We start from the raw sequence: 23,554 nt of genomic DNA, 5'->3' as shown, positions 1-23,554 counted from the left end.
GTCTATTGCCTTTCTTTGTGTGTTGTTATTCACTTCTGACAATCCTTCCCTCTTTTTATACAGGATCATCCAAATCTTGTTTCACTTCCTCCTCTTCCTGAAGGTGGGGATGTCGAGGAAAGGGCCGTTATCTCTGATGATAACCCAGATGCCCCCTCGTTTGCAAATGAACCCGCAGAGTCTCGAAGATCTGCGGGATCCGACGAAAAGGAGGATGTCTGCGAAGCCACTTGCATCGGCACAATCTCTTCCTCCTGCTGTTTCTCCAAGGAACAAAAGGAAAAGAGATGATGCCGAAGATTCCGGCACCTCCAAAGTCGATGAAGCTGTCCCTTCGCACCAGAAGGCAGGCTATGATCCATACCTCGATTCTCTCATCAGTTCGTAAGTACCTTTTTCCTCTTGTACTCGAAGATTCTTGTCTATCTTGCTTTTTTATATTGTCGATGCTTGCTCGCAGTGATGATGAAGAAGAAATACCAACTGCTGATGTGGCTGCTCGAACGAGCACATCACATACATTAAGCGCCTCGGAGACGGCAGTCGAAGGAGAAGAAACGTCGCCTCCTCGACAAAATGTCGGCGCTGCTACTCCTCCGGCAAGCCCCCTTATCCCTTCACCAAAAAGGGCGAGGGTTGAAATAAATCCAGAGCTTACTCTTCAGTCGAGTAGCTCTTCTAACCCTCTCTTGGATGATGTAAGTTGCTAACACTCTTGTCGTTGTTTATTTTTTCTCTGTTTTGCTCCTATGTGTCGTCATTTTTCTTATGCCAACATTTTCTTTTTTTGTCTCTTTTTAACAGCCTTTGATCAAAGAGTTTCTTCGCATTGGTGCCCAATTCGTTGGGTACCGTGACTATGCCAGCAAGGCTGAAGGTAATGCCTGATTTTTCCTTGCGTCCTTTTCTGCATGACTTGTCGACGTTTATAGCCAATCTTGTCTTCCTTTTTTCAGAGAAACTGGCAGAAGCCAACGAACGTGCTGACACGCTTGCTCTAAAGTTAGAACAATGTAAAGAGGCTCGTAAGAAGGCCGAGTCAGATGCAATTGAAGCTAGGCAAGAAGCTGACAAGGCTAAGGCTGATGCTGCTGGTGTTGAAGATCTTCGGAAACGTCTGCATGACGCCGAAACTTCGCTAAGCGATCACATAACTGCGCAATCTGCTCGCGAAGCGGCGATCACCAAACGCATAAAGACACAAAGTCGTCGCTTTGTTGGTAAGCATTTGCACCATTGCATACCCTTTGGATTTTCCTTTTTTGCACTTGTTTGTTGACACAAATTTCTATTTTTATTTTGTCAGATAGGACCTCGCAAGAATTTGAGCTTGAGGATCCTGACAACGATGTTCTTCTTGACGCCGTTTCATTCCTTGAGTTTCATGGGTCGGAAGCGCGTGAAGGCATGGATGAAGCCAGGGCGGGGTTGTCGAAGCTTTTCCCCTACTTCTTCCCGAAGAAAGAGGAGCCCGCAACTTTCCTTGGCCTTGCCAAGTGCTTTAATCCTCCCGAAGATCTTGGGCTGAAGATGCGCCATGAGAACATGAAGGTTGCCGTGGAAAGCACTGTTGCCCTAGTTGCTGACAGTCAACAAACTATTGACTGGGCCAAAGTTGGCGACACGGAGCAAATAGAGCAAGCAAAATGGCGATCCTTGATTAAGGCGGCAAAGCTTAACACGAAGAAGATCCTGGCCTATCTCGGGATCAAGCCATCTTCGACTCCTAGCTCTTCAAGGCCGGAGGTCTAGTTTTTGCTTTCTTTATTTCCTTTGCTATTGTCGCCATTCTAGTCTTGGCGACAAATTCCCTACCCGATCCCTTAGGAGAACTTCTTTTGTAATGGCCATGTAAATTTTCTACAATCAATGAAATTCCTTTTGGCGCTATCATTGATTTGGGGTTTTCTTTTCCAGTTGATATTTGATAATTATTCAACGAATCCTTCTTCTCCCGATGCTGCTCCCGCGTTTTCCTTGTCGAAGAAAGTAAGAACCGATGACAATTTCCTTGAAGGTTCTTCCAGCACACCTTTGTCGGAAGATGTACAAGAACTTCGACAAAAACTTCAATCCACGAAGAAACAAACTCTGGTAATGATGGAACAGTATCGGAGAGCATCTGAACAAGAACAACTTGCTCGTCGACAAGCCGAAGAAGCTCTGGCTGCTAAGGATGCTGCTATATTGGAAGCGAAAGGAGCTAGTGCCCGGGAAAATAGCATGCTCGAGCTGATGTTGGAAGCTAGCACGGATATGCTAGGTATGTATCTCAAGCTTTCTGATGCCTTTTCTTTATTTTGCTGTGCCTTCTTCCAAGTTTCTTCCCTTGTTGTCCAATAGGCTCAGTTCTTGATCTCTGCTTGCCGAAGATCTGAGAGTAAATGAAAGAACGAATCTTCTTGTCAACCTTTCTCTGAACCATGGCTCTTTATTTTGGGCCACTCCTGAACGAACCCAGCAGATTGTCAGGTTCCAAGATCGTGCTTGCCAAGTACGCGAATTTCTAAATTTTTGCACGACAACGTTGACCCTTGTTTTCAAGACTTTGTTTCCTCGGAATGAGGTTCCTGCGACTCTTCCTGAATTGCTAGAGACCTTCAGAGATGCTCCTCGTATTCATAATTTCGTACGAGCCCAACCCAACTGCTTGGAGCAAGATTTGCCATGATTATGATAAATATTTGCCATCCAAAGTTGGACTTGTCGACGATTGTCGTTAATTGCATGGCAAAGAAGACTCGTCGCAAGAATAATATTGATGCAATCAACGAGATGGTGACTCCTGTGGCCGAGTCGATGATAGACGAGCTTCTTCGGATGGATGCAGAATTCTTCGTCAAAGGATCTTATGCCGAGCATAGAACGACCAGAGGCTTGTCAATAGATACTATTTTGGGTTCTGATTGATTTGTAAAACTTTGTCGAAAATATTTGTTGTATACCGCAGAATGCTCTATATTGTCGGAGCCCCCGAGCCTTTTTGTTTGGAGTTTGTACTATTTTTCTCTTCCCAAGGTTCTTTTCTGAGCTGTAATAAAACACTTTGATAGGCTGCATGATCTTGGCGTCGAAGTTCTATATTTTGTTTGTCGGGTTTTTGGACCAGAATAATGAGATATTCTGACGTATGCACTATATTTAATCATGACCAACTTCCGATTTATGTATTTGGCGAGGTATTATTGTACCAAGGCGAAATATTTTCAATAAATCGAGTTTGTCTGTTTTGATATTTGAGGGTGGAGAGCCCCCGAGTATGTCGACGAATAAGAAGTATATCTTTACTATCTTTATTATATTGCAGCACCGCGAGCCCGCCTCATTAAAAACCTTCTCCGGCCCCACTCGGTGCCCCGAAAAAGGAAAAGAGTGCGTCTGAAAACTCGCGGGCGTTTCGAGTACATTGTATGTTTACAAAGGAGACTATATTTCGGCATCTAAGCGTAAAACGCCTGAGCTGTGCCACGTTCCAGGGATTTGGCTCGGCAATCCCTGTCTTCTTGTCTTTGATTCTGTATGCTCCTCCTTCGATTACCTCTGTGACGATGTAGGGTCCAAGCCATGGTGACTCGAGTTTTTCGTGACTTTTTTGGTTGAGCCGCAGAACTAAGTCACCAACTTGAAAAGACCTTGGGCGCAATCGTCGACTGTGGTAATTCTTCAGGTCCTGTTGATATTTGGCGACTCGTGACAGGACTTCATCTCGAGCTTCGTCAAGTGCATCGACATCGTCCTCCAAGGCTTCTCTCGAGGTTTCTTCATCATATTCTGTGACTCTTGGAGAATCGTGCTCTATTTCTATCGGCAGGACTGCTTCGGCGCCATGGACCAGGAAAAACGGTGTTTCCTGTGTCGCCGTATTTGGTGTTGTTCGGATACTCCACAATACACTTGGCAGCTCCTCCGGCCAAGTATGCCGTGCTTTTTCCAATGGGCCTAGCAGGCGCTTCTTGATGCCATTGCAGATGATGCCATTGGCCTTCTCGACTTGTCCATTGGTCTGAGGATGCGCAAGAGACGCAAAACTCAATTTAATGCCCAATTCTGCGCAGTATGCTTTGAACTCCTTGGATGTAAAGTTGCTACCGTTGTCTGTCACAATACTGTGAGGAACTCCAAACCTGAAGACGATGCTCTTTACGAATTTGATTGCCGACGCGCCGTCCGGTGAATTTATCGGCTTTGCTTCTATCCACTTTGTAAATTTGTCGACAGCAACCAGCATATACTCGTAACCTCCTGGCGAAGCTTTGTGCAATTTACCCACCATGTCAAGACCCCATTGAGCAAAGGGCCAGGAAAGTGGAATTGGCATAAGTTCTGCGGCAGGAGAGTGAGGTTTGGCGGCAAATCTTTGGCACGCGTCGCAAGTTCTCACGATTTCCTTTGCGTCCTCAATTGCTGTTAACCAATAAAATCCTGCTCTGAAAACCTTAGCCGCGATAGCTCTGCTACTCGCGTGGTGCCCGCATATCCCCTCGTGCACATCTTTCAGGATGATTCTTCCTTCTTCGGGTGTAACGCATCGTTGTAGCACGCCCGAAATACTTCGTTTGTACAACTCCCCTTTTACCACAGTGAAAGCTTTTGATCTCCTGATTATTCGCCTTGCTTCGACTGGGTCGTCGGGTATCGTTTTCCTTAGGATATATGATATGTAAGCCTGCATCCATGGAACTTGCACCATCATGACTAGCTCTTGCTCTTCTTCTTCTTCTGCTGTGTCTTTGGTGATACTCGAGGTTTTCTCTTTCTTCTCCTTCTTTGTTTTTGCTGGCTTTGTTGATCTCTCGCTTATCTCTTCCCAAAACACGCCTGGAGGAATCGCGAGACACTGTGACCCGATGTTTGCAAGAACGTCGGCTTCATCGTTGCTCATCCTGCTGATGTGGTTTACCTCGCAACCATCGAATAACTTCTCCATCTCATTGTACACCTCTTTGTATGCTATCATACTTTCGTTGACTGCATCGCACTGGTTCATGACTTGCTGTGCCACCAATTGTGAGTCGCCGAAAATTTTCAATCGGGTTGCACCGCAAGCTTTCGCCATCTTCATCCCGTGTATGAGAGCTTCATATTCTGCTTCATTGTTAGACGCGTTTGGGAACGTCATCCGCAGAACGTATTTCAGCTTGTCGCCTTCAGGTGATACCAATATTACGCCTGCTCCGGCGCCTTCCAGTCTTTTGGACCCATCGAAGTTCATGGTCCAAGTTCTCGATAAATCTGGAGGTCCCGTATTTTGTAGCTCCATCCACTCTGCAATGAAATCTAGTAAGACCTGTGATTTTATTGCTTTTCTTTTTTCATACGTGATGTCCCGAGGAGAAAGTTCTATTCCCCAAAGGGAGACACGACCCGTAGCTTCTGGGTTGTTTAATATATTTGACAAGGGAGCTTCATTGACCACTATTATCGGGTGCGCCGAAAAATAGTGTCGTAATTTTCTTGCTGTCGTGAATACTCCATATGCTATCTTTTGATATTGCGGATACCGCTGTTTGGAGGGCGACAGTACTTCGCTGATGAAATATACTGGCCTCTGAACTCCATGAAGGTTGCCCTCTTCTTCCCGCTCGACTACTAGGGCCGTGCTGACCACCTGAGGTGTGGCTGCAATGTATAAGAGGAGAGGTTCTTTCTCTTTTGGCGCCACCAATATCGGTGGTGTCGAAATTGCTCGCTTGAGGTTTTCGAAGGCTCTGTCTGCTTCCTCGTTCCATTGGAATTTTTCCCCTTGCTTGATCAATGCATAGAACGGCAGCGCCTTTTCTCCTAGCTACGGCGACGAATGCGCTTAAAGCTGCGACTCGCCCCGTTAAGCTGTTGTATTTCTTTCAGCTTTGTTGGCTTTCTCATAGTAACGATGGCCTGTATTTTTTCGGGATTAGCTTCAATCCCCCTTGCTAATACTAAGAAACCGAGAAGTTCTCTGCGGGAACTCCAAAAGAGCACTTCGTCGGGTTCGGCTTGAGGCGAGAACTTGTCGAGGTTGTCGAAAGTTTCCTTCAAGTCTTCGATAGAGTCGATCCTTTCTTTGATGTTATTACGACATCGTCGATGTAGACTTGTACATTTTTTCCGATCTGTGTTGCTAGGCACTTCTGCATCATCCGCTGATATGTTGCTCCCGCGTTTTTCAGACCAAAGGGCATTGTTTTGTAGCAAAACACGCCATAAGGTGTGATGAACGCTGTCTTGACTTCATCTTCTTCTTTTAGTCTGATCTGGTTATAACCAGAATATGCATCCAAGAAGGAAAGACGTTCGCATCCTGCCGTGGAGTCGATGATTTGATCGATCCTTGGGAGGGAAAGTGATCCTTGGGACAATGTTTATTGAGACACGTGAAGTCGACGCACATGCGAAGGACTATTGTGTGTTTCTTCGGCACCATCACTGGGTTAGCTACCCATGTGGCTTCGATAGATATTTCCACGATGAAACCAGCGTCTTTGAGTCGATCTATTTCCGATAACATGGCTTTGCGGCTAGGTTCCGAGAAACGCCGCAAAGGCTGCTTGATTGGTCGTGCGAGAGGATCCAAATTGAGGTGGTGCTCGGCAAGTTCCCCGGGTACTCCTGGCATGTCAGCTGGACACCATGCGAAGATTCTCCAGTGCTCACGGAGGAACTCGACGAGCGCGCTTTCCTATGCGACATCCATGTTTGCGGCAATGGACGTCGTTTTCTTTGGATCTGTTGGGTGGATCTGTACCTCTTTTGAATCTTTGGTTGTGTTGAAAGTTGGCTCCTTAGAAGGTCTTCCTACCTCTGGTAACACGTCATAATCAGTGAACCGTGGCGCCGCATATTCTGCTTGCATCCCGAAAGTTTCTGACAGTCGATGAAAGTCCTTGTCGCATTTATCAGATAACGCGAAACTTCCTTTGATTGTGATAGGTCCCTTAGGCCCAGGCAACCTCCACAACAGATATGTATAATGCGGCACTGCCATGAACCTGGCATACGCTGGTCGTCCCAACAAAGTGTGATATTGCGACGGGAAATCCACAACTTCGAACTCCAAGTTCTCTATCCTGTAGTTTTCTCGGGTTCCAAACTGAACGTCGAGGTTGATCTTGCCCAATGGGTAACTTGGCTTCTCTGGTGTGATCCCATGGAAACGTGTGTCAGTTGGTTTTAGATTTGCTAAGGATATGTTCATCTTCCTCAATGTATCTGCATACATGAGGTTTAAGCTGCTGCCGCCGTCTATGAAAACTCTCGACACGTCAAAACCAGCGATTACAGCGGGTAAGATGAGTGCTGATTGTCCTGGTCGAGGGACTTGCTGCGGATGGTCTGCGATTGTGAAGCCGATATCTTGCCCCGACCAATTTAAGTACTCGACTGTTGGTGGAGGCATCTTCTCTGCCATGAACACTTGTCGAGAGATTACCTTCTGCGCCTGTTGGATGGCCTAGCTTTCTGAATCATCGAGACCACACCGTTAGAATTAGGGTCAACATATGGAGGTGGGTGTGGTGCTGCCGCTATTCTGAGCTGGTGTCGATTTTCGTCGGTAATTGCGGGAGGAGGTGGAAGGTGGATCTCGCTCCTTGGCTCCCGAGGGTTTCTGTTATTTGCTTGAGCATTCGCAATTCCTGCGGCTCGCAACATTGCCTGGAAATTTCGGCAGTCTTTCTGGAGATGTCCTGATTGCCTCTTTCCATTGTTGTCGAGGTAAAAGTGCATTTGACATGGACCGTTCATCATCTCCTCGGGAGACACGTAAGGTCTTTGAATCCTGGGTCCACTATTTTGCCTGTTGCCGCGAAAGTCACCTCTATTGTCGCCTTGCTGCTCATTACTTCTTTGATAATCATCTCGATTATTTCCTCCAGGATTTCCTCGAAAACCAGCCGATATATGGCCGGGAGCATCGTTGTTGTAGAGCCGGCGAGAAAATCGCCTTCTGTTTTGATAATTTCGACCACGATCCTCTTACGGCGACCGTGTCGCTTGTTGTATATTGCGTCTTCTCCATCCGCCCATTTATTGGCTATCTCTATGAGTGCTCGATATGGTCTTAGGGTTAGTTCTCCCTAAGTCCTCGATGAAATCTGCTCGGCGGACTCCTGCCACGAACGCATCTATTGCCCTCTCGTCAGATATATCCTCTGCCGAGTTCTTTATGATGTTCCATCGCTGTATATACTTCCTCATCGACTCGTCGTGTTTTTGTCGGCATGCCCTCAGCTCTTCCAACGATGCAGGTTTCTTGCACGTGGATCGGAAGTTTTTCACGAAGATGTCCTCAAAGGTATCCCAGTTCGTCGATGGAATTTAAGGGGAGTTTCTTTATCCAAGATCTCGCGGCGCCACTCGGGTGAACTTGGATACTTTGCATAGTCTGTTGCTCCTGGTTCCTCCTACCAGCTTTACCATCTCGAGATAATCCACGAGCCAATCCTCGGGATCTTGCGGGCCGTCGAACTTCTTGAAATTCTCGGGTAACTTGAACCCTTTCGGTACTCGAGTTTTTCGAACTCTTCTCGTAAAGCATGGGAGCCCACACATATCTTCGTCGGCAAGCTGCGGCGAGTGCCGACGCTCCCTTCTTTCTTGTCGCGCTCTGTCCACCCTTACTTGGACTGTTGTGTCTCTTGCCCCACTTGTTCTTGGTGGGTCTTGAACTGCTGCGGTGGGTCGTGGACTATTTTGTCTAGGATTTTCTTCGGGAGGCGTTGTTGCAAACGCTGTTCCCATAACTCCTACTCCAGCCATCGCCATATTGAACAATGGTTCTCTCGGGTCCCCGGGAGGTGGTCTAGACGCAAGGATATACGCTTGTGTTGCCATGTAACCTGCCTCTGGCGTTTTTGGGATGATATTTCCCCTTTCATCGATCGACATAAAGGACATGTCGAGATTTTGGATTATACTTCCTCTTTCTGCTTCGGGTATGTTTTGCAGCCGAGACATTGCTCTCCTCCGAGCTTCTCTGTGACTATCTCCCGTAGTTCTCGAAAGCGACTTAACTCTGCTCGGCGTCTGCTTGATGCAGAAGCTGCTTCTTTCCTCCTATTCAGGGATCGTTGTCTTTTTTCCAACTCTCGCTTACTCGAGCAAGTCTATATTGATATGCTTGAAGTTCTTGTACGATAGCAGTGGTGGTCATAGGTTCTGAACCATCCATGGCTTTCGCAGCCCTATCCCACGCTTCTTGCGGGAGCTGTACTCTTGCGCGAGTTGAGGATCCGGCATATTTAGTGCCTAAGCCATGTCTGAGATCAGCGGGATCGACGTATGGATTTCCCAATTCGTCGAAAGCCTCTGACGTTTGCGGTTCTGATGTACCTGCTCCTTCTATCACATAGATCTGATGATATTTTTCGCATTGATTTTTATTGGGATTGGTGACACCATCATATAGAGTGGTGAAGACCTTTCCGATGGCAGCAGATTTGTCGATGAAGTTGAAGCTGTCGACGCTGTCGGAGTCGTCTGCTTATAAAGGAGTCCGCGAGACGGCTCGAAGGATGTGTTGCTGAAGATCTTGGCGAGCTTTCCGCTTGCCTTGTTGTCGACGAAGTATGGCGACGAAAACTCCTCGTCACTCGACGAAAAGTTAGAATCGACCGCTGAAAATTCCGACGAGATCGGAACTTCGAGACGGTAGGATCCTTCCTTGTTGACGCCAAATCGGAATTCTCCGAACGTCATGATGATGGGTTCCTCCAGATAGGCACATGCATCCATACGGGAGGGCGGGTGAGGAATAAAATTGAATAGATCAGTTTTTCCCTTGTTACCTCGATCCATCGCGTTGCTTCGTTGTTGACGATGTCAAAGATCTCGAACGTGCCATCGAGATCAGTTCCTTGCAACCTCTAATTCCCACAGACGGCGCCAATTGACAAAGGATTAACTTGTCAATGCCTACAGATTGTAGACTAGGGTTTTGCTAGAAGTAGAGGGCAAGTAGATCTCGAAGGTTTTTAGGCGAAAAGTACTCGACGATTATGAAAACTAGGGTTCTGTTGACAGTAGATTCGATCCTTTCTTTGTCCCTCGACTCCCCCTTATATAGGAGGTGGAGCCGAGGGTTTTCGTTTTGCACAAGTTACAGAGTCCGGGACGGTTTCTAACTCATCCCGCCAGATTACAAATAACACTTCCTATTACAACTCTAATTTTCCTTAATGTATCTTGGGCTCCCGAATCTTCTTATTCTTCGGATAGTGGGCCTTCAGTAAACTCCGGGTACCATCTTCGGCAGGCCCATTTGGGATGCCTATGTCACCGGCCCCGTAGGTATTTAGCCTTAACTAACTTAAGCCACAAACCCCCATCATCAGAAAGGATCCTCCACACCCATTTCAACATGAGGTCCACATTCATGTGACGAGAAGAGATAATCCCTATGCCCCCAAGATCCTTGGGGGCGCACACATCGGCCCATTTGACCATGTGGTACTTTTGACGGCCCGTCCTGTCCTGCCAGAAGAAGCGAGAGAGCTCTTTATCAAAGGCCGCATGTACCCCTTCCGGAAGGATGTACAAGCCCATGATATACATGGGGAGACTAGACAGGCACGAATCAATGAGAACCGTCTTGCTACCCTTGGAGGTGAACCTCCCGCACCAAGGTTCAGCCTTCGCTCTAACTCGCCCCACTAAGGGGGCGAGGTCTCTAATAAGGATCCTAGAATCCCTAACTGGTACTCCCAGGTAGTTCACAGGGAAGGTTGTCAACCTGCAATTGAGGATATCAGCGATCCGCTGTTGGGTTTCCGGAGGGTACCCCAATACCACTACCTCACTTTTGTCAAAGTTTATTTTGGGGCCCGACATGGCCTCGAAACAGAGGAGTAGGAACTTGGTGTTCTGGATATCTAGGTCCGAACCCTCGAACATGATCATGGTATCATCCGCATACTGGAGGTGGGTCACCCCTCCACCAGGGATCAGGTGGCCGACCACTCCAGTAATATGGCCCGAGATCCTAGCCCTCTCCAGGATCTCGGCCATGGAGTCAACCGCCGCATTGAAGAGGATAGGGGAGAGGGGGTCACCCTGTCTCACTCCACATGCCGGCCTAAAATAGGGACCCACTTCCCCATTAATGTTAATGGCCGTGCTGCCCGTCGTCACCGTCTGCATAATCCAGCCAATCATCCGGTCGTCAACGCCTCTCCTCTGAAGGACCTGTCTGAGGAAGGACCAATCCAAGCGGTCGTACGCTTTCTGGAAGTCTAGTTTTAAGAAGACACCCCTCTGGTGTCGACTCTTGACCTCATGCACAATCTCATGCAGTGCAAGAATCCCGTCATGAATGTGGCGGCCCTTAAGGAAGGCAAACTGGTGTTGGTGCGTAATCCGCTCCATCACCGGCGCCAACCTCACCGCGCACACCTTGGAGAACAACCGTTGGATTACGTTGATGACAGTAATTGGCCTGAACTGGCGTATATCCGTGGCCCCCACTACCTTGGGGATCAAGGTAATAACACCGTAGTTCAGACGCCCCATATCCAGAGTTCCAACGTAGAACTCTTGGAACATTGGCATGATGGTCTCCTGGAGTTTCGCCCAGAATTTCTGGAAGAAGGCAACTGGGAGACCGTCAGGGCCAGGGGCCGAGCAAGCCTTCATGCCCTCAAGCGCACTCCGGACCTCCGTCGAGAGGAACGGAAGGGTAAGGGCGGCATTCTCCTCGTCTGAGACCCAGGCCCTAGCTGGCCATAGGTCTGCCGCGAGGGCCACTCCTGTTCTGGGCCCAGCCTCAAAGAGACCTTTGTAGAAGGTATATATATGGGTGGTGATCTCACCGGCCTCCTTCAATAGGAGATCACCATCCCAAAGACAAGGGATGCCGTAAGCCATAAGGTCAGCAGAGGTCATGTGAGCAATATCCCCAGACAGGAGGCATAAAACATCTCCACCTGAACAAACGAACAGACCAAGAGGCAAGATGCCGGCGTGAGATAACATGCGCTGTGCAGTCATCTTGTGCCAATAGGAAGAAAAATATTTTGGCACTGACCTTATATGTCTTTGCCCAATGACGGAGCGCTTCGACTTACAATCAGGTATGGAGTATGGACACTGGAGCCTCTGTGCTTGGAGAGACAAGGACAATGTGCGTGAGCTTCCTTCTGTTTCTTGTCATTTCGACAAGAAGACCAGAATAGCTGTGTCGATGCAGCCAGCCTTCGCGTACAGATTGAGCAGCACTGCAGTGCCGACGTAGACATTCCCATCAAAGCCGAGTTTGACGGCATCTCTATGCACCTGTTCGCCGAACGAAACAACCGTCCAACTGCACACAGGCGCAGGCCCTCAGCGAGCTGGCGAGCAGGAACTTGTTGGCTGGCTCGCATTAGGAAGCTCTCCGGAAGGCCGCGAAGAGGGCGGTCGCTTCCTCCTCGCGTCCGTGTTGCGCGTACATGGAGATGGCAGACCCCATGAGACGAGGTTCCGGTGCGACATCCCGTCGAACAGGCTGTGGCTGTCCGGAGGCGGCCGAGCTTGGAGTAGCCGCGGCGGAGGAGGATGCCGAGGAAGAGGTCTGGGAGAGGCTCGGTGACGACGGCACGGGCGTGCGCGGCCCGCGAGGACGTGGCGGAGGCGATCGCCGGCGAGGCATGAGAGGAGGAACGAGGCTCATGCGCTAGGTTCATGCGCCTCCGCCAGGTCGTGGGAGGAGGCCGGGCTAATGGGCCTCCAGTGAGGTAGTTAATCCTAATTTCGAGTATCGCACATTTTTACTTGCCTTTTTAGTCCGTAACGAATATGAAGTTTTACTTTTTCCGATTAATGAGTGTGAGGTTTAGTTTACTAAATCTCTAGAAAAGTCCTTCGATGATCTCGAAACTCTATCCGCACGTAACACGTGACGCTGTGGTGTTAGAATTTTTTGGAAGCTCGCATAATAAACCTTATAAAACAAAAAGGATTACTCCGAAGTTAGGAAGGTGCTCCTCTATTTTTTTTTACTTAAAGGTGGTTTTCTCAGTTTTTTTTATTTTTTTAGATTTGTTTTTTCAAAATAAAATATCTTGAGAATTCTTCGTTCAAATTACAAACCCTTTTTTACTTCTAAGATCCACGCGTCCAGATTTTTAAATGTAGATTCCTTCCATGTTGATAGGTTTCAATAAACTTTTTTCGTACTTCCAATACTAGTATGGTTGTACTCGGGGTTTATACGTAATTATATTCGTATTTGCACTCAGTTGTACTCGTATTTCGGTGTACTGGGGAGTTCCATTAAAAGTGTACTTATACTTTCCTATCTTTGTGTTTTTCACCGAGTTATACTTGTATGTGCCTGGGATGACGTTTGCGTTCCAAAAAAGCTGGGAGGGCTCGGCGTCCTCTCCATCCAGTCACAAAATTCCGCCCTTCTAGCAGAGTTTCTAACCAAGCTTCACTCTGATAGTTCCGCCCCCTGGGCTTGCTGGTTTCGTCGTCTTTACGGCTGGAGCGGTTCTAGGGATCTTGGGGACTGCCACTACCTCGACACTCCGTTTGGAAGAACATCGTGCCCGGCCTCGAGACCTTCCTCTCGGTTTCCAAGGTTACCATCGGCGCCAGGGCCTCGACTTCCTTTTGGTTTGACCTATGGCTTGGAGACACCACTCTTCAGGATCGCTTTCCCAGCCTCTTATCCCACTCTACTCGGATTCATATGAATGTGGCCACGGCTCTGACGTTCGACTTCCGCAACACTCTCGGACCGCGCCTTTCGCTGGCCGCCGAGGGCAACCTTCGTGACCTTGCCAACGAGTTTAGTTCGGTGGCCCTGCGCCACGATATCATGGATGTTCGTTATGGCCGCCTCACTAACAACAAGCTCTCGAAGAAAAGTTTCTGCTCCAACTCTTTTAGGCATCTGCAGATTGATGAAGCAGCGGATACAGTTTGGAGGAGTGATCCCCCCTCAAGTACAAGATTTTCTACTGGCTGGCCAGGAAGAAGTCCCTACCCACAAATGGATGGCGGTTCAAAAAACATCTCAGCCCCACTGATGCGTGCCTTTACGGCAACCAAGACGAAGACACGGATCACCTCCTCCTTCTATGCCCCAGGCCATGAAGTTTGGAGCTTCTTCCACTATGACTTCGTTGCCAGGGGCTACTCTTGCCTCTCGGACATGTGGAGCTCGCAATGCCAGAGCTACGAGGAAGCCACCATCACCACTGCCATTCTTTGGAATGTTTGGAAAAGGAGAAACGCCCGGACCTTCAATGGCATTGCTGAAGACATAGCCTTAGATGCATTGAGGATATTAGGCTTTGGAATCACCGATGTACTACCCCCTCTTCCTCTTTTGCTCTAAATAATTGGTGTAATGGCTATGACCCACCCTGTGGTCATTCTGCTCTCATCGTCCCCCTCTCTCTAACCATCTAAAAACTTGTAATGCCCCCTTGTACACTTGTTGTTTTTGTTTTATAAAGTTATTCAGTTTGGCATAAGCTCGCCGTAGCCAGGGGCAAAAAAGAAAATTGGAGTGTAGCAACATTTGTTTTGGGTATAGATGCGTGTTGGGTATAGTTTACTGGTAGAGATAGAGTGGTGTGATATTAGGTGGTGCTGCATGGCTTTGGAATTAGACAACAAGAAACTATCTGCTTGTTTAGAAAGGAAAATGCTGAAAAATCCTTGATATTATTTTCTCTGTTTGTCACCTTCTGGATGACTGGAATGTGTTGCAGAAAGAAAAGGTCAGAAGAAACATGCAGCGGGTGTCTGACTGCGGAAGGCCGCAGTAGAGGTGTTCGGGAGAAGGCACGGATGGGCACCGGTGACCAGAAGAATCTGCGACGACTGAGGGATCTTAAGAATGATGGCAGTGAATCTTGTTGGTACCAAAAGTGTGGTAGTTGCTGCTGTAAAAAACTGTCTTAGTAGTTGTTAGAATTTAATTAGTCTTAATTAAATGGGTTAATCCCTGCTTGTAACTGCAACATTTGTAGCCACTCATTTAGGGAACCGTCATTAGGCGGTTATTTCCCTGGAGCGTCGCCTCCCAGGAACCGACCTAATCACGTCTGTTCTCCCCCTATATATATGTAAAATCTTCATCAATCAATACAAGTGATTTTCATTCCAATGATTGTCTCTCTCGCTCGATTCTCTCCCGATTACTCACAACACGTTATCAGCACGAAGATTCTACCACTAGAGTCCATCGATCCGGATCCAGCGGCAAAAAGGTGAGAAAAGAATAATGCCTCGCGTGGACTCCGATCGATGTACCTTCGATTTATCCGGGAAGATGGCCGTCGTCGTCTCGCCCGCCACTGCTACCATGGCGCCGGCGGTCACCGTCGCCTTTACAGGACACTGCGTGACCTCCGCCGGTTCATTGGTCGCCGGGGCTTCCGCGGTCCTCGCCGCCATCAGCAGGTTGCGCCGGCGGTGCCCAACCGGCTCCGCGCTGGTCCGGCCGCACCATTGCTCGAGGCCGACGGGAACGTCGTCCCGGCACTCGCGCCGCCGCCGCCACCGTTCTGGTGCTCGATGCATGGGTGGGTGATTTGCCCCTTGCACGAGTACGGCCCCGCTGCATCGCCTACAGGGGAAGCCTCGCTGCCGTCCCCGACGACTTCCATCGTCGGCTTGGGCGCCCGCAGCCAGTCACCAACCTCCGTCTTCGAGTTCGGAGGCGCGTCCAGCGCGGCAGCACCCGAAGCCGACGGCATCACGCCGAGGGTTCCGATGCGGCCGCCGCCCCCGACCCCGGCAACTCCGCCTTCGCCACGCGAAGACGTCCGCCGTCGCCTGACGGCTCTTGGCCTCCCTCTGTCTAGCCCGGCGTCCGCCTCTCCGTCAGGTAGCCACGGGCGTCGCTCGGGGACATGGAGCGCGGCCAAGCTCGAGCTCCAGAACGGCCGCGCAGACAGCGTTGAGCCCGGCGCCCGCCTCCGCGGTGACTCCTCTGGTGAGTTCATCTGCAGCGGAAGTACCTCCGTCCACTGGTGAAGGCAACCGACGCAGTTGCTAGGGCGCTTGGGCTGATTCGTGGATTGGAGTGCTCTGCCATGGACGAGGCAGGGAGTAGAATTGGGGATAAGAGCATCCCCACTCGTTGGCGCTCCCCACGCCCAAATCCGGACGAAACAACCGCCGGATTGGACGAAAATAAGTCGTGGGGAGTACCGTATTTCCAGTCGTCCACCCGGAGTTCGGCGGATAGAGTTTAAGTTCAAACAAATCGCCGTCCCGCGCTACAAGCACGGCCGCTTGATCGGCAAAAGGAGCAAAAGGATCAGCCACAGATCGGCGATCGGAGGGAAATTACACGGAGACAGGCTCGTCGGCAGTCCCGGCCGGCACGGCGGTGTCCGACGGACCAGTTTCCTCACATGCCGTGGCCGAAACGGCTGCGGCGGCCGGCGAGGAAACAGCGGCGGTGGACGTCGAAGCGGCCCGCAGCCGACGAGGTAGATGGTGAGGTAGACCAGGTAGGAGCCGGTGGAGAAGACGAAGGACACGCCGGAGGGGCTCGGAGGATGTCGCTCGCGGTGGCCCCGGTACCAATTCCTCGTCTCCTCGTCCATCGGTTCCATGTCGCCGCCGCCCATCGGGAACGCCAAGTCCGTATTCCTCTTCTTCGCCGCCGCCGTCGTCTTCGGCAGGTGCGATCCGGGCGCCCGGTTGGCGAGCATCTCCCGCCACCTGCCGTCGAACTTGTCGTTCCTTCCGTCGGCGTGCGACATCAAGTCGGCCAAGCACTTGTCGATCGACGCCCGCATCTTGTCGGCGGGACCTGTCCGTCCGTTTGAGCTCTTTCGGCTTCTTCTCGGCCGAGTTCGTGGCGCCCTTCCGACGCGCAAGCCGCCGGCGCGTCGGGGTTGTACTCGCTCGGTCTTGCTCTTCGAGAGGGTTGTGCGATTTTCCCTCCACTTCTCGCAGTGCTCGAGGCGGGCGTAGACGTTGAGGAACTTGAACTGCAGGCCGGTGTCCTCCGCATACATGTCCAAAGCTCGGCGCAGGCCGGGAAAAAAGAGCACGGCGAAACGGGTCAGCTAACGACGATATACCTCGGTGATGCAGGGTCGACGAAACATACCTTTTGCTCCAAGTCATGGCCGCTGATCGGCCGTTTCTCGATCTCCTCCTGTACGCCGTGCCATTTGCTGCACGCCGTCTGCATGATCCCCCAATGGGTGGCCATTGCCTTCTCTCCCCGGTACACGTTCATGTTCGTCTTGTTGAAGTAGGGATCGACGAGTTTGCGTTCCTCGTACGCCTGCTTCACTCGAAGCCAGTAGGTGTCGAACGACTGATTGGCACCGATTATGCCGTTCATGGACACGGTCATCCAAGCTTCGGCGAGGCACTCCTCTTCCTTCGACGTCCATTTGATACGCGGTTCGGCAGGCGGCGAGTCCTTCTTCCTCTTCTTCTTCCCCTTCGATAGGTTGACGTCGGCTTGAGTTGTCTCTCCTTGTTCTTCGTCTTCTTGTTCTTCGACGGCTTGGCTTCCGTCGGCAACATCCTCCACATGATCCTTGCGCGCTGCCACAGCTGCCGTCGCCCTCGCCTCCTCTTGCGTGAAGAATCCCGGGCTCGCGGCGGCGGCGTCCATGAAGAACCTCGGGCTCGCAGCGGCGGCGGCGGAGCCGGAGGTGATCATCTCGTGGATCGCCTCATCGTTCGGCGCCGCCGTCGCACCGAACGGGGCACCGAACGGGAGCGGCCCTCGTCGCATGACCGGCGAGGTGCCCTCGAACTGGCCGCCGCTGCCGCCGATGTCAAGCTCGGGCGGCGACGGCGTGAACCTGGACGGCTGGACGTAGGCGCCCTCTTGGAACATGGCAGTCGTCGACGGCGAGTACATCGTAGGGGAGAAGGACGACGGGGAACTGCTTGTACCTTGCGCCGGCCATTGGCCGGGGAACATGGAGCCGCCGCCGCCGCTGAAGGCCATGCTCATCTTCCTCGCTTGCTCCTCCTGGGCCGCCTCCGCCGCCCTCTTAGCGGCGGCTTTTTTCACCCTCGCCGCCCTGCAGCTTGTTTCGATGTCGCGCCGTTTCTCGTCCGCCGCCCACTGTGCGTTCGTCATGCCCGGCGGCCGCTCCTTCCTCGCCCGCGGCTTCCTCGTCGTCCCCTTCGGCGGCATTGTGGTGGACGAGAAGATGAGGAGGAGAGAGGTGGTGGAGGAGAGGCGCCGCCGGGAACTGGAACTGGAAGACGAGGGGAATGGAGAAATTCGGCGGGAGAGAATGGGGATATGCAAGCAAATTGGAGGGAATGGAGGGAAAATCGACAGGATTTGGTTTTCCTGTCGCCGACTACGCGGGTCCACACGGTGTTTCGCGCCAAAACGTTTCATCCGGAGTCCCCGAGCGTGCCCCGGGGGACCGGGGACGGCGTGGGCTCGCCGGATGGATGAAGGGCCAAATCCGGACGAAAACGAGGAACCGGGGGCGCTACTGGGTCGATTTTCATCGTCCGGATGTAAAAAATGCTCGCCGGGGGCCTCGTCGGGGGGCGAGTGGAGATGCTCTAAGACACAGTGAAATATCTGTTGTCTGGCTTTCCCTTATCCTCTCGTATGGCCTGGAAGCACGTCTAGGAACCGCACACTGCCTAGCTCTCTGCCCATGTCCCTGACTAATTAGAATACTTTATGTATTTCAGTTTTAACTTACCAGTAAATCTAGCAGTAGTTTTAACTCTGTTTTAGATTCTGCAATTTACAGCTTATTAGACTCTGTAATTCAATTCAGTTAGAGTACTCTTATTCCTGAAAATGTATGTGATGTAATATATTTCCATGTGTGCACATGTCGAGATTAATTACATCTATTATTTTGCAATTGAGATTTTAATTTCTTGCAAATAATTCAATCGATTCATCTTAATTGAGCTACTTTTGGTTCAATACGAGCAAGAATTGATATGCAAAACTCAAAGTAATTTCTTCAAATTGATGTTTTGGGATCACAAGGTGGTGTGTAGATCTACTGCATTGCAGATTATCTCCACTACTAATTAAGCCTACATTTTGTCACGATTGACATTTTGATTGCTTAAAGTGCTCTTCCATACATTTTATTAAGTTATGACACAAGGTACTAGAAATATGAGTATCTAGTGATTTTATCAGATTATACTCTCTAGTGCTGAGAGATGGACCCCGAAATTTTCTTTGGGGAGTATCTACAACGTGTCATACTTAACAATTTGAAGTTCACACTAATGGTTTCAAGCCCACTTCTTGAAATCATCCTTAATTTTGCAACCCTACTTGGGCCATGGACACGAAGATCGCTCTTGCATCTCGTGGGATAGTGCGTGCAATCCCGGCTGAGCAGGATCCACTGCCCGCGGGAGTCACGCCACTAACAGAAGAACAGAAGTATACCGCCTTATACATTATAAGGCACCATATTCACCCAGATCTCAAGTCTGAGTACTTGGAGGAGGAATCCCCTAGTACCCTGTTTCGAGCCCTCAAAACGAGGTATGAACAGCTGAAGGCGGCTTGTCCCGCCGTAAGCACTCCATGATTGGACTCACCTCCGTCTTCAGGACTTCAAGTCCATTGGAGAGTACAATCACGAGGTTCATAAGATCAGTTCCAAGCTGCGCTTTTGCGGGAAGGAACCTACTGATGCGGAGAAGATAGAGAAAACTCTGTCGACTATGCTCCCATCCGACGTAATCCTCCAGACAGCAAGCACCGTGCTCGCGACTACCAAGTCTATTCCGATCTTATTCATATCTTACTTCAGGCTGAAAAGCATGATGAGCTACTCGCTAAGAATGGCTCTCAGCGTCCGGTTGGTTCTCAACCTCTACCTGAAGTTCATATGAATGTCGTGAACGGACAAAATTTTGATGGTGGTTTCAAAGGAAAGCCCTCGAACTTCAATGGTAAGCTAAAGCGCAACCGGAACAGGAGGCCCAGAAACTCAGACCGTGGGAAAGGCACCGCAAAGTCCAAGTTTGACAAATCTAAGTTTTGCGACAAGTGTGGATGCTACACGCTCCCCACTGACAAGTGCAAGACCCCAAAGCATCTGGCCATTCTGTACCAGCAATCCCATGGACGCAACGCACCTCGAGGGAAAAGGTTTGAAGCCAACTTCAACCTTCATCCAGATGGCACCGATGGAGCTGGCTGTTCGCAAGATGTTCCCTCGGGACCGAGCAACGCCGTTACTCTCCTTCCATCAGAGGACCCTACAGGAACGGAGGACATGATGGTTGAGTACACCTCAACCGACGTGTTTGGAGACTTCGACTAGTCCCGCTACCTCCTTAGTGACTAATATATTCATGTCCATTTGTGATGTTGTAATAGAACATAAGTATTGTTGTCATTTATATTGTATCAGCACTTTGATATAATAAGATTGTATACATTCTATATATTTGATAAAGATCTCCATATTGGAAATTCTTCGATTCTATATATAGATTTCTACGAGTGCCAATCCGATGGATGTGGAACAAGTATATGAAAATGTACCCGCTCTATTGTCTGGATTGAACTGCACGTACATCCAACTCGTAGCACATGTTGCATATAATGCAATTCCATCGGTCATGTGTTGCATGAGCTAAACCTTCCTAGTCATGAGATTTAGTTGCACTATTGTGCCAGTGGATCACTTCAGTCCCTTGAACACATTCAAGGTGATATTTGTGGTCCCAACCAACCATAGTTTGGACTAAAGATCGAATTAAAACAATTCGAATGGACAAATATTGTTGCAGAATTCTCTTCAAATGCCTCCACTATTTTGTGCATGGCTCCGAGGATCGAAGTTCAGCACAATGTCCTATGTGTTCATACACAATTGTTTTTGGTTTCGTCTCTGATCAAAAGGATTTTCTCATTGCACGACCCATGTTAATGAATTGCAATTTACCAATTTTACATTGGAGTCATGCAGTTTTACACGCTGCTACTGACTAACTGTATATAGCAGTACTTCCCCTTTACAACTGATACGTGGAAATCCTCCAAGCATTTCCCATCTGCGTAAGTTCGGAAACGCTTCACGCGTACCGATCTCACCACCGCAGCGTACATCATGGGCCCACATATGCGGGATCTATGTGGGGTACAGATATCCGTCGATAACCCAGTACCTTGAACCCCACATAAGGGATGTATTCATAGCCTAGTACGCTGATTGCTTATATTTAAGGAGGATTATTTCCAGTGCATTAGGGGGAGATTTCAAGTACCACATCGAATGCCAGGAAATTAATTGGGACTTCATGTTCCTCCTCATAACCACGTACTCAAGAATCTGGACTCTACGTTCGGATTCACAAATTTGCAACACATGCAAATAACCTGCCAGATTCATTTACTGATCTCAAAGATGTTACAAAATCTTTCAATCCGGTTAGAAATGCGCCCGAAAGAGTGGAGGTACCAATAAAAACCACTCAACTCCCTGTTTCATAAAAAGAGGGGGAGTAGTACGGCCTCTGACCAGGATCTAGCTTTTTGCAAAGCAACAAAGGAAATCGAGGAATCCTCTAAATCAGTAAATGCAAGTCGACCTTGTGTTGATGAACACCTGATGGGTAGTATACACCCAGTGGAAGGGAAACCTCCACAACCCCAGCTCCAGCTTGCACACACTGGCTGGGACATCGGAACACCCAGACTCACACGTATTGGGAAATCACGAAGAGTCATCATGGTTGCATGATATTTGCTCCAACTATATCGATTCTGGAGAATCACATAACCAAAGCCTACAACTGTCGACAAACATCTCTTGTTTGATTGCAAACAACCTTCACAATGATTCGGATCCAAAGACCATGGCCATGGCAGAGTGTGAACACACTTGCTAGGACCGAACTCATCAAGGGATGCAATCCAAGCAGATATAGCCTCGCTCTTCCAAATGAATTCCCTATGGGATCATTCAATGTGCTTTCTTCCGAAAACGGAATGAGAAATACAAGGTGGTGAGAAAGCGAGGCTTGTAGCATAAGGTCGGGTTTCCGCGAGATCCGAGACCTACCCTCCGGACATGAGTGAAATCGCGTTCCGATAAATATATCATTGGCAGTACAAAATCATCTATCTATGCAGTTGATAGGTGTAGTGACAACCTATCCATGTGGGTCACTAGATTCCGACATGTATGGTTCCCGATGGAATCTCTGTCCGAATCAAAACGCAAATGCAACATGTATTGTGTAATAATCAATAAGTCACCACATGGCTTATTGTTGTCGGTACATTTTGGTACAACCGACATAGTGAGTTCCTTATACAAAAGGATCACTCCTACATGATGATCACCCATGTGTGTTTGTCATACATAAGGATAACTCCTACAACGACGAACCACGTGATCATCTACAGACGGATTTGAGATGAAGAATCTGGATAAATCCAAATAGTGCTTGGGACTACAACTCGATCACCTTCACTCAAGTATTATGGTACACCAAGATGCCTATTGATGGCGTGTAACTCACACGTTCGTTGGGAACCCCAAGAGGAAGGTATGATGCGCACAGTAGCAAGTTTTCCCTCAGAAAGAAACCAAGGTTTAATCGAACCAGTAGGAGCCAAGAAGCACGTTGAAGGTTGATGGTGGCGAAATGTGATGCGGCGCAACAACAGGGATTCCGGCGCCAACGTGGAACCTGCACAACACAACCCAAGTACTTTGTCCCAACGAAACAGTGAGGTTGTCAATCTCACCGGCTTGCTGTAACAAAGGATTAAGCGTATCGAGTGGAAGATGTTTGCAAAGAAAACAGTAAAACACAATTGCGATGAGATTGTATGCTATGTAAAGAATAGGACCGGGGTCCACAGTTCACTAGAGGTGTCTCTCCCATAAGATAAAAGCATGTTGGGTGAACAAATTACAGTCGGGCAATTTACAAATAGAGAAAGGCATAACAATGCATATACATGATATGATAAATATAGTGAGATTTAATCCGGGCATTACGACAAAGTACATAGACCGCCATCCAACCGCATCTATGCCTAAAAAGTCCACCTTCGAGTTATCATCCGAACCCCATTCGGTATTAAGTTGCTAAGCAACAGACAATTGCATTAAGTATGGTGCGTAATGTAATCAACAACTACATCCTTAGACATAGAATCAATGTTTTATCCCTAGTGGCAACAACGACATCCACAACCTTAGAACTTTCGTCACATCGTCCCGCATTTAATGGAGGCATGAACCCACTATCGAGCATAAATACTCCCTCTTGGAGTTAAGAGTAAAAACTTGGCCAGAGCCTCTACTAATAACGGAGAGCATGCAAGATCATAAACAACACATAAACAATAGATTGATAATCACCATAATCATAGTACTCTCTATCCATCGGATCCCGACAAACACAACATATAGTATTACGAGATAGATGATCTTGATCATGTTAGGCAGCTCACAAGATCCAACAATGAAGCACAACAAGGAGAAGACGACCATCTAGCTATCGCTATGGACCCATGGTCCAGGGGTGAACTACTCACTCATCACTCCGGAGGCGACCATGGAGGTGTAGAGTCCTCCGGGAGATGAATCCCCTCTCCGGCGAGGGTGCCGGAGGCGATCTCCCGAATCCCCCG

The 23,554-nt window shown here is 49.2% G+C and overlaps 1 protein-coding gene across 1 annotated transcript; it reads right to left on the bottom strand.

Moving 5' to 3' along the window:
- Positions 1–14,874: 14,874 nt before the first annotated feature.
- Positions 14,875–18,574, bottom strand: LOC124650085. The gene is made up of 2 exons (XM_047189647.1): positions 18,481–18,574; positions 14,875–16,038 (listed from the first exon to the last, which is right to left on the bottom strand). Exon 2 carries the CDS (start codon positions 15,912–15,914, stop codon positions 15,363–15,365), a length of 552 nt encoding a protein of 183 aa, XP_047045603.1. The 5' UTR covers positions 15,915–16,038; positions 18,481–18,574; the 3' UTR covers positions 14,875–15,362.
- Between the last annotated feature and the right edge of the window lie 4,980 nt (positions 18,575–23,554).

Source organism: Lolium rigidum, chromosome 4 (assembly GCF_022539505.1).
Source record: "Lolium rigidum isolate FL_2022 chromosome 4, APGP_CSIRO_Lrig_0.1, whole genome shotgun sequence".
In the NCBI taxonomy this organism is placed as follows: Eukaryota; Viridiplantae; Streptophyta; class Magnoliopsida; order Poales; family Poaceae; genus Lolium; species Lolium rigidum.
This window is presented reverse-complemented; position numbering and strand designations above follow the sequence as displayed.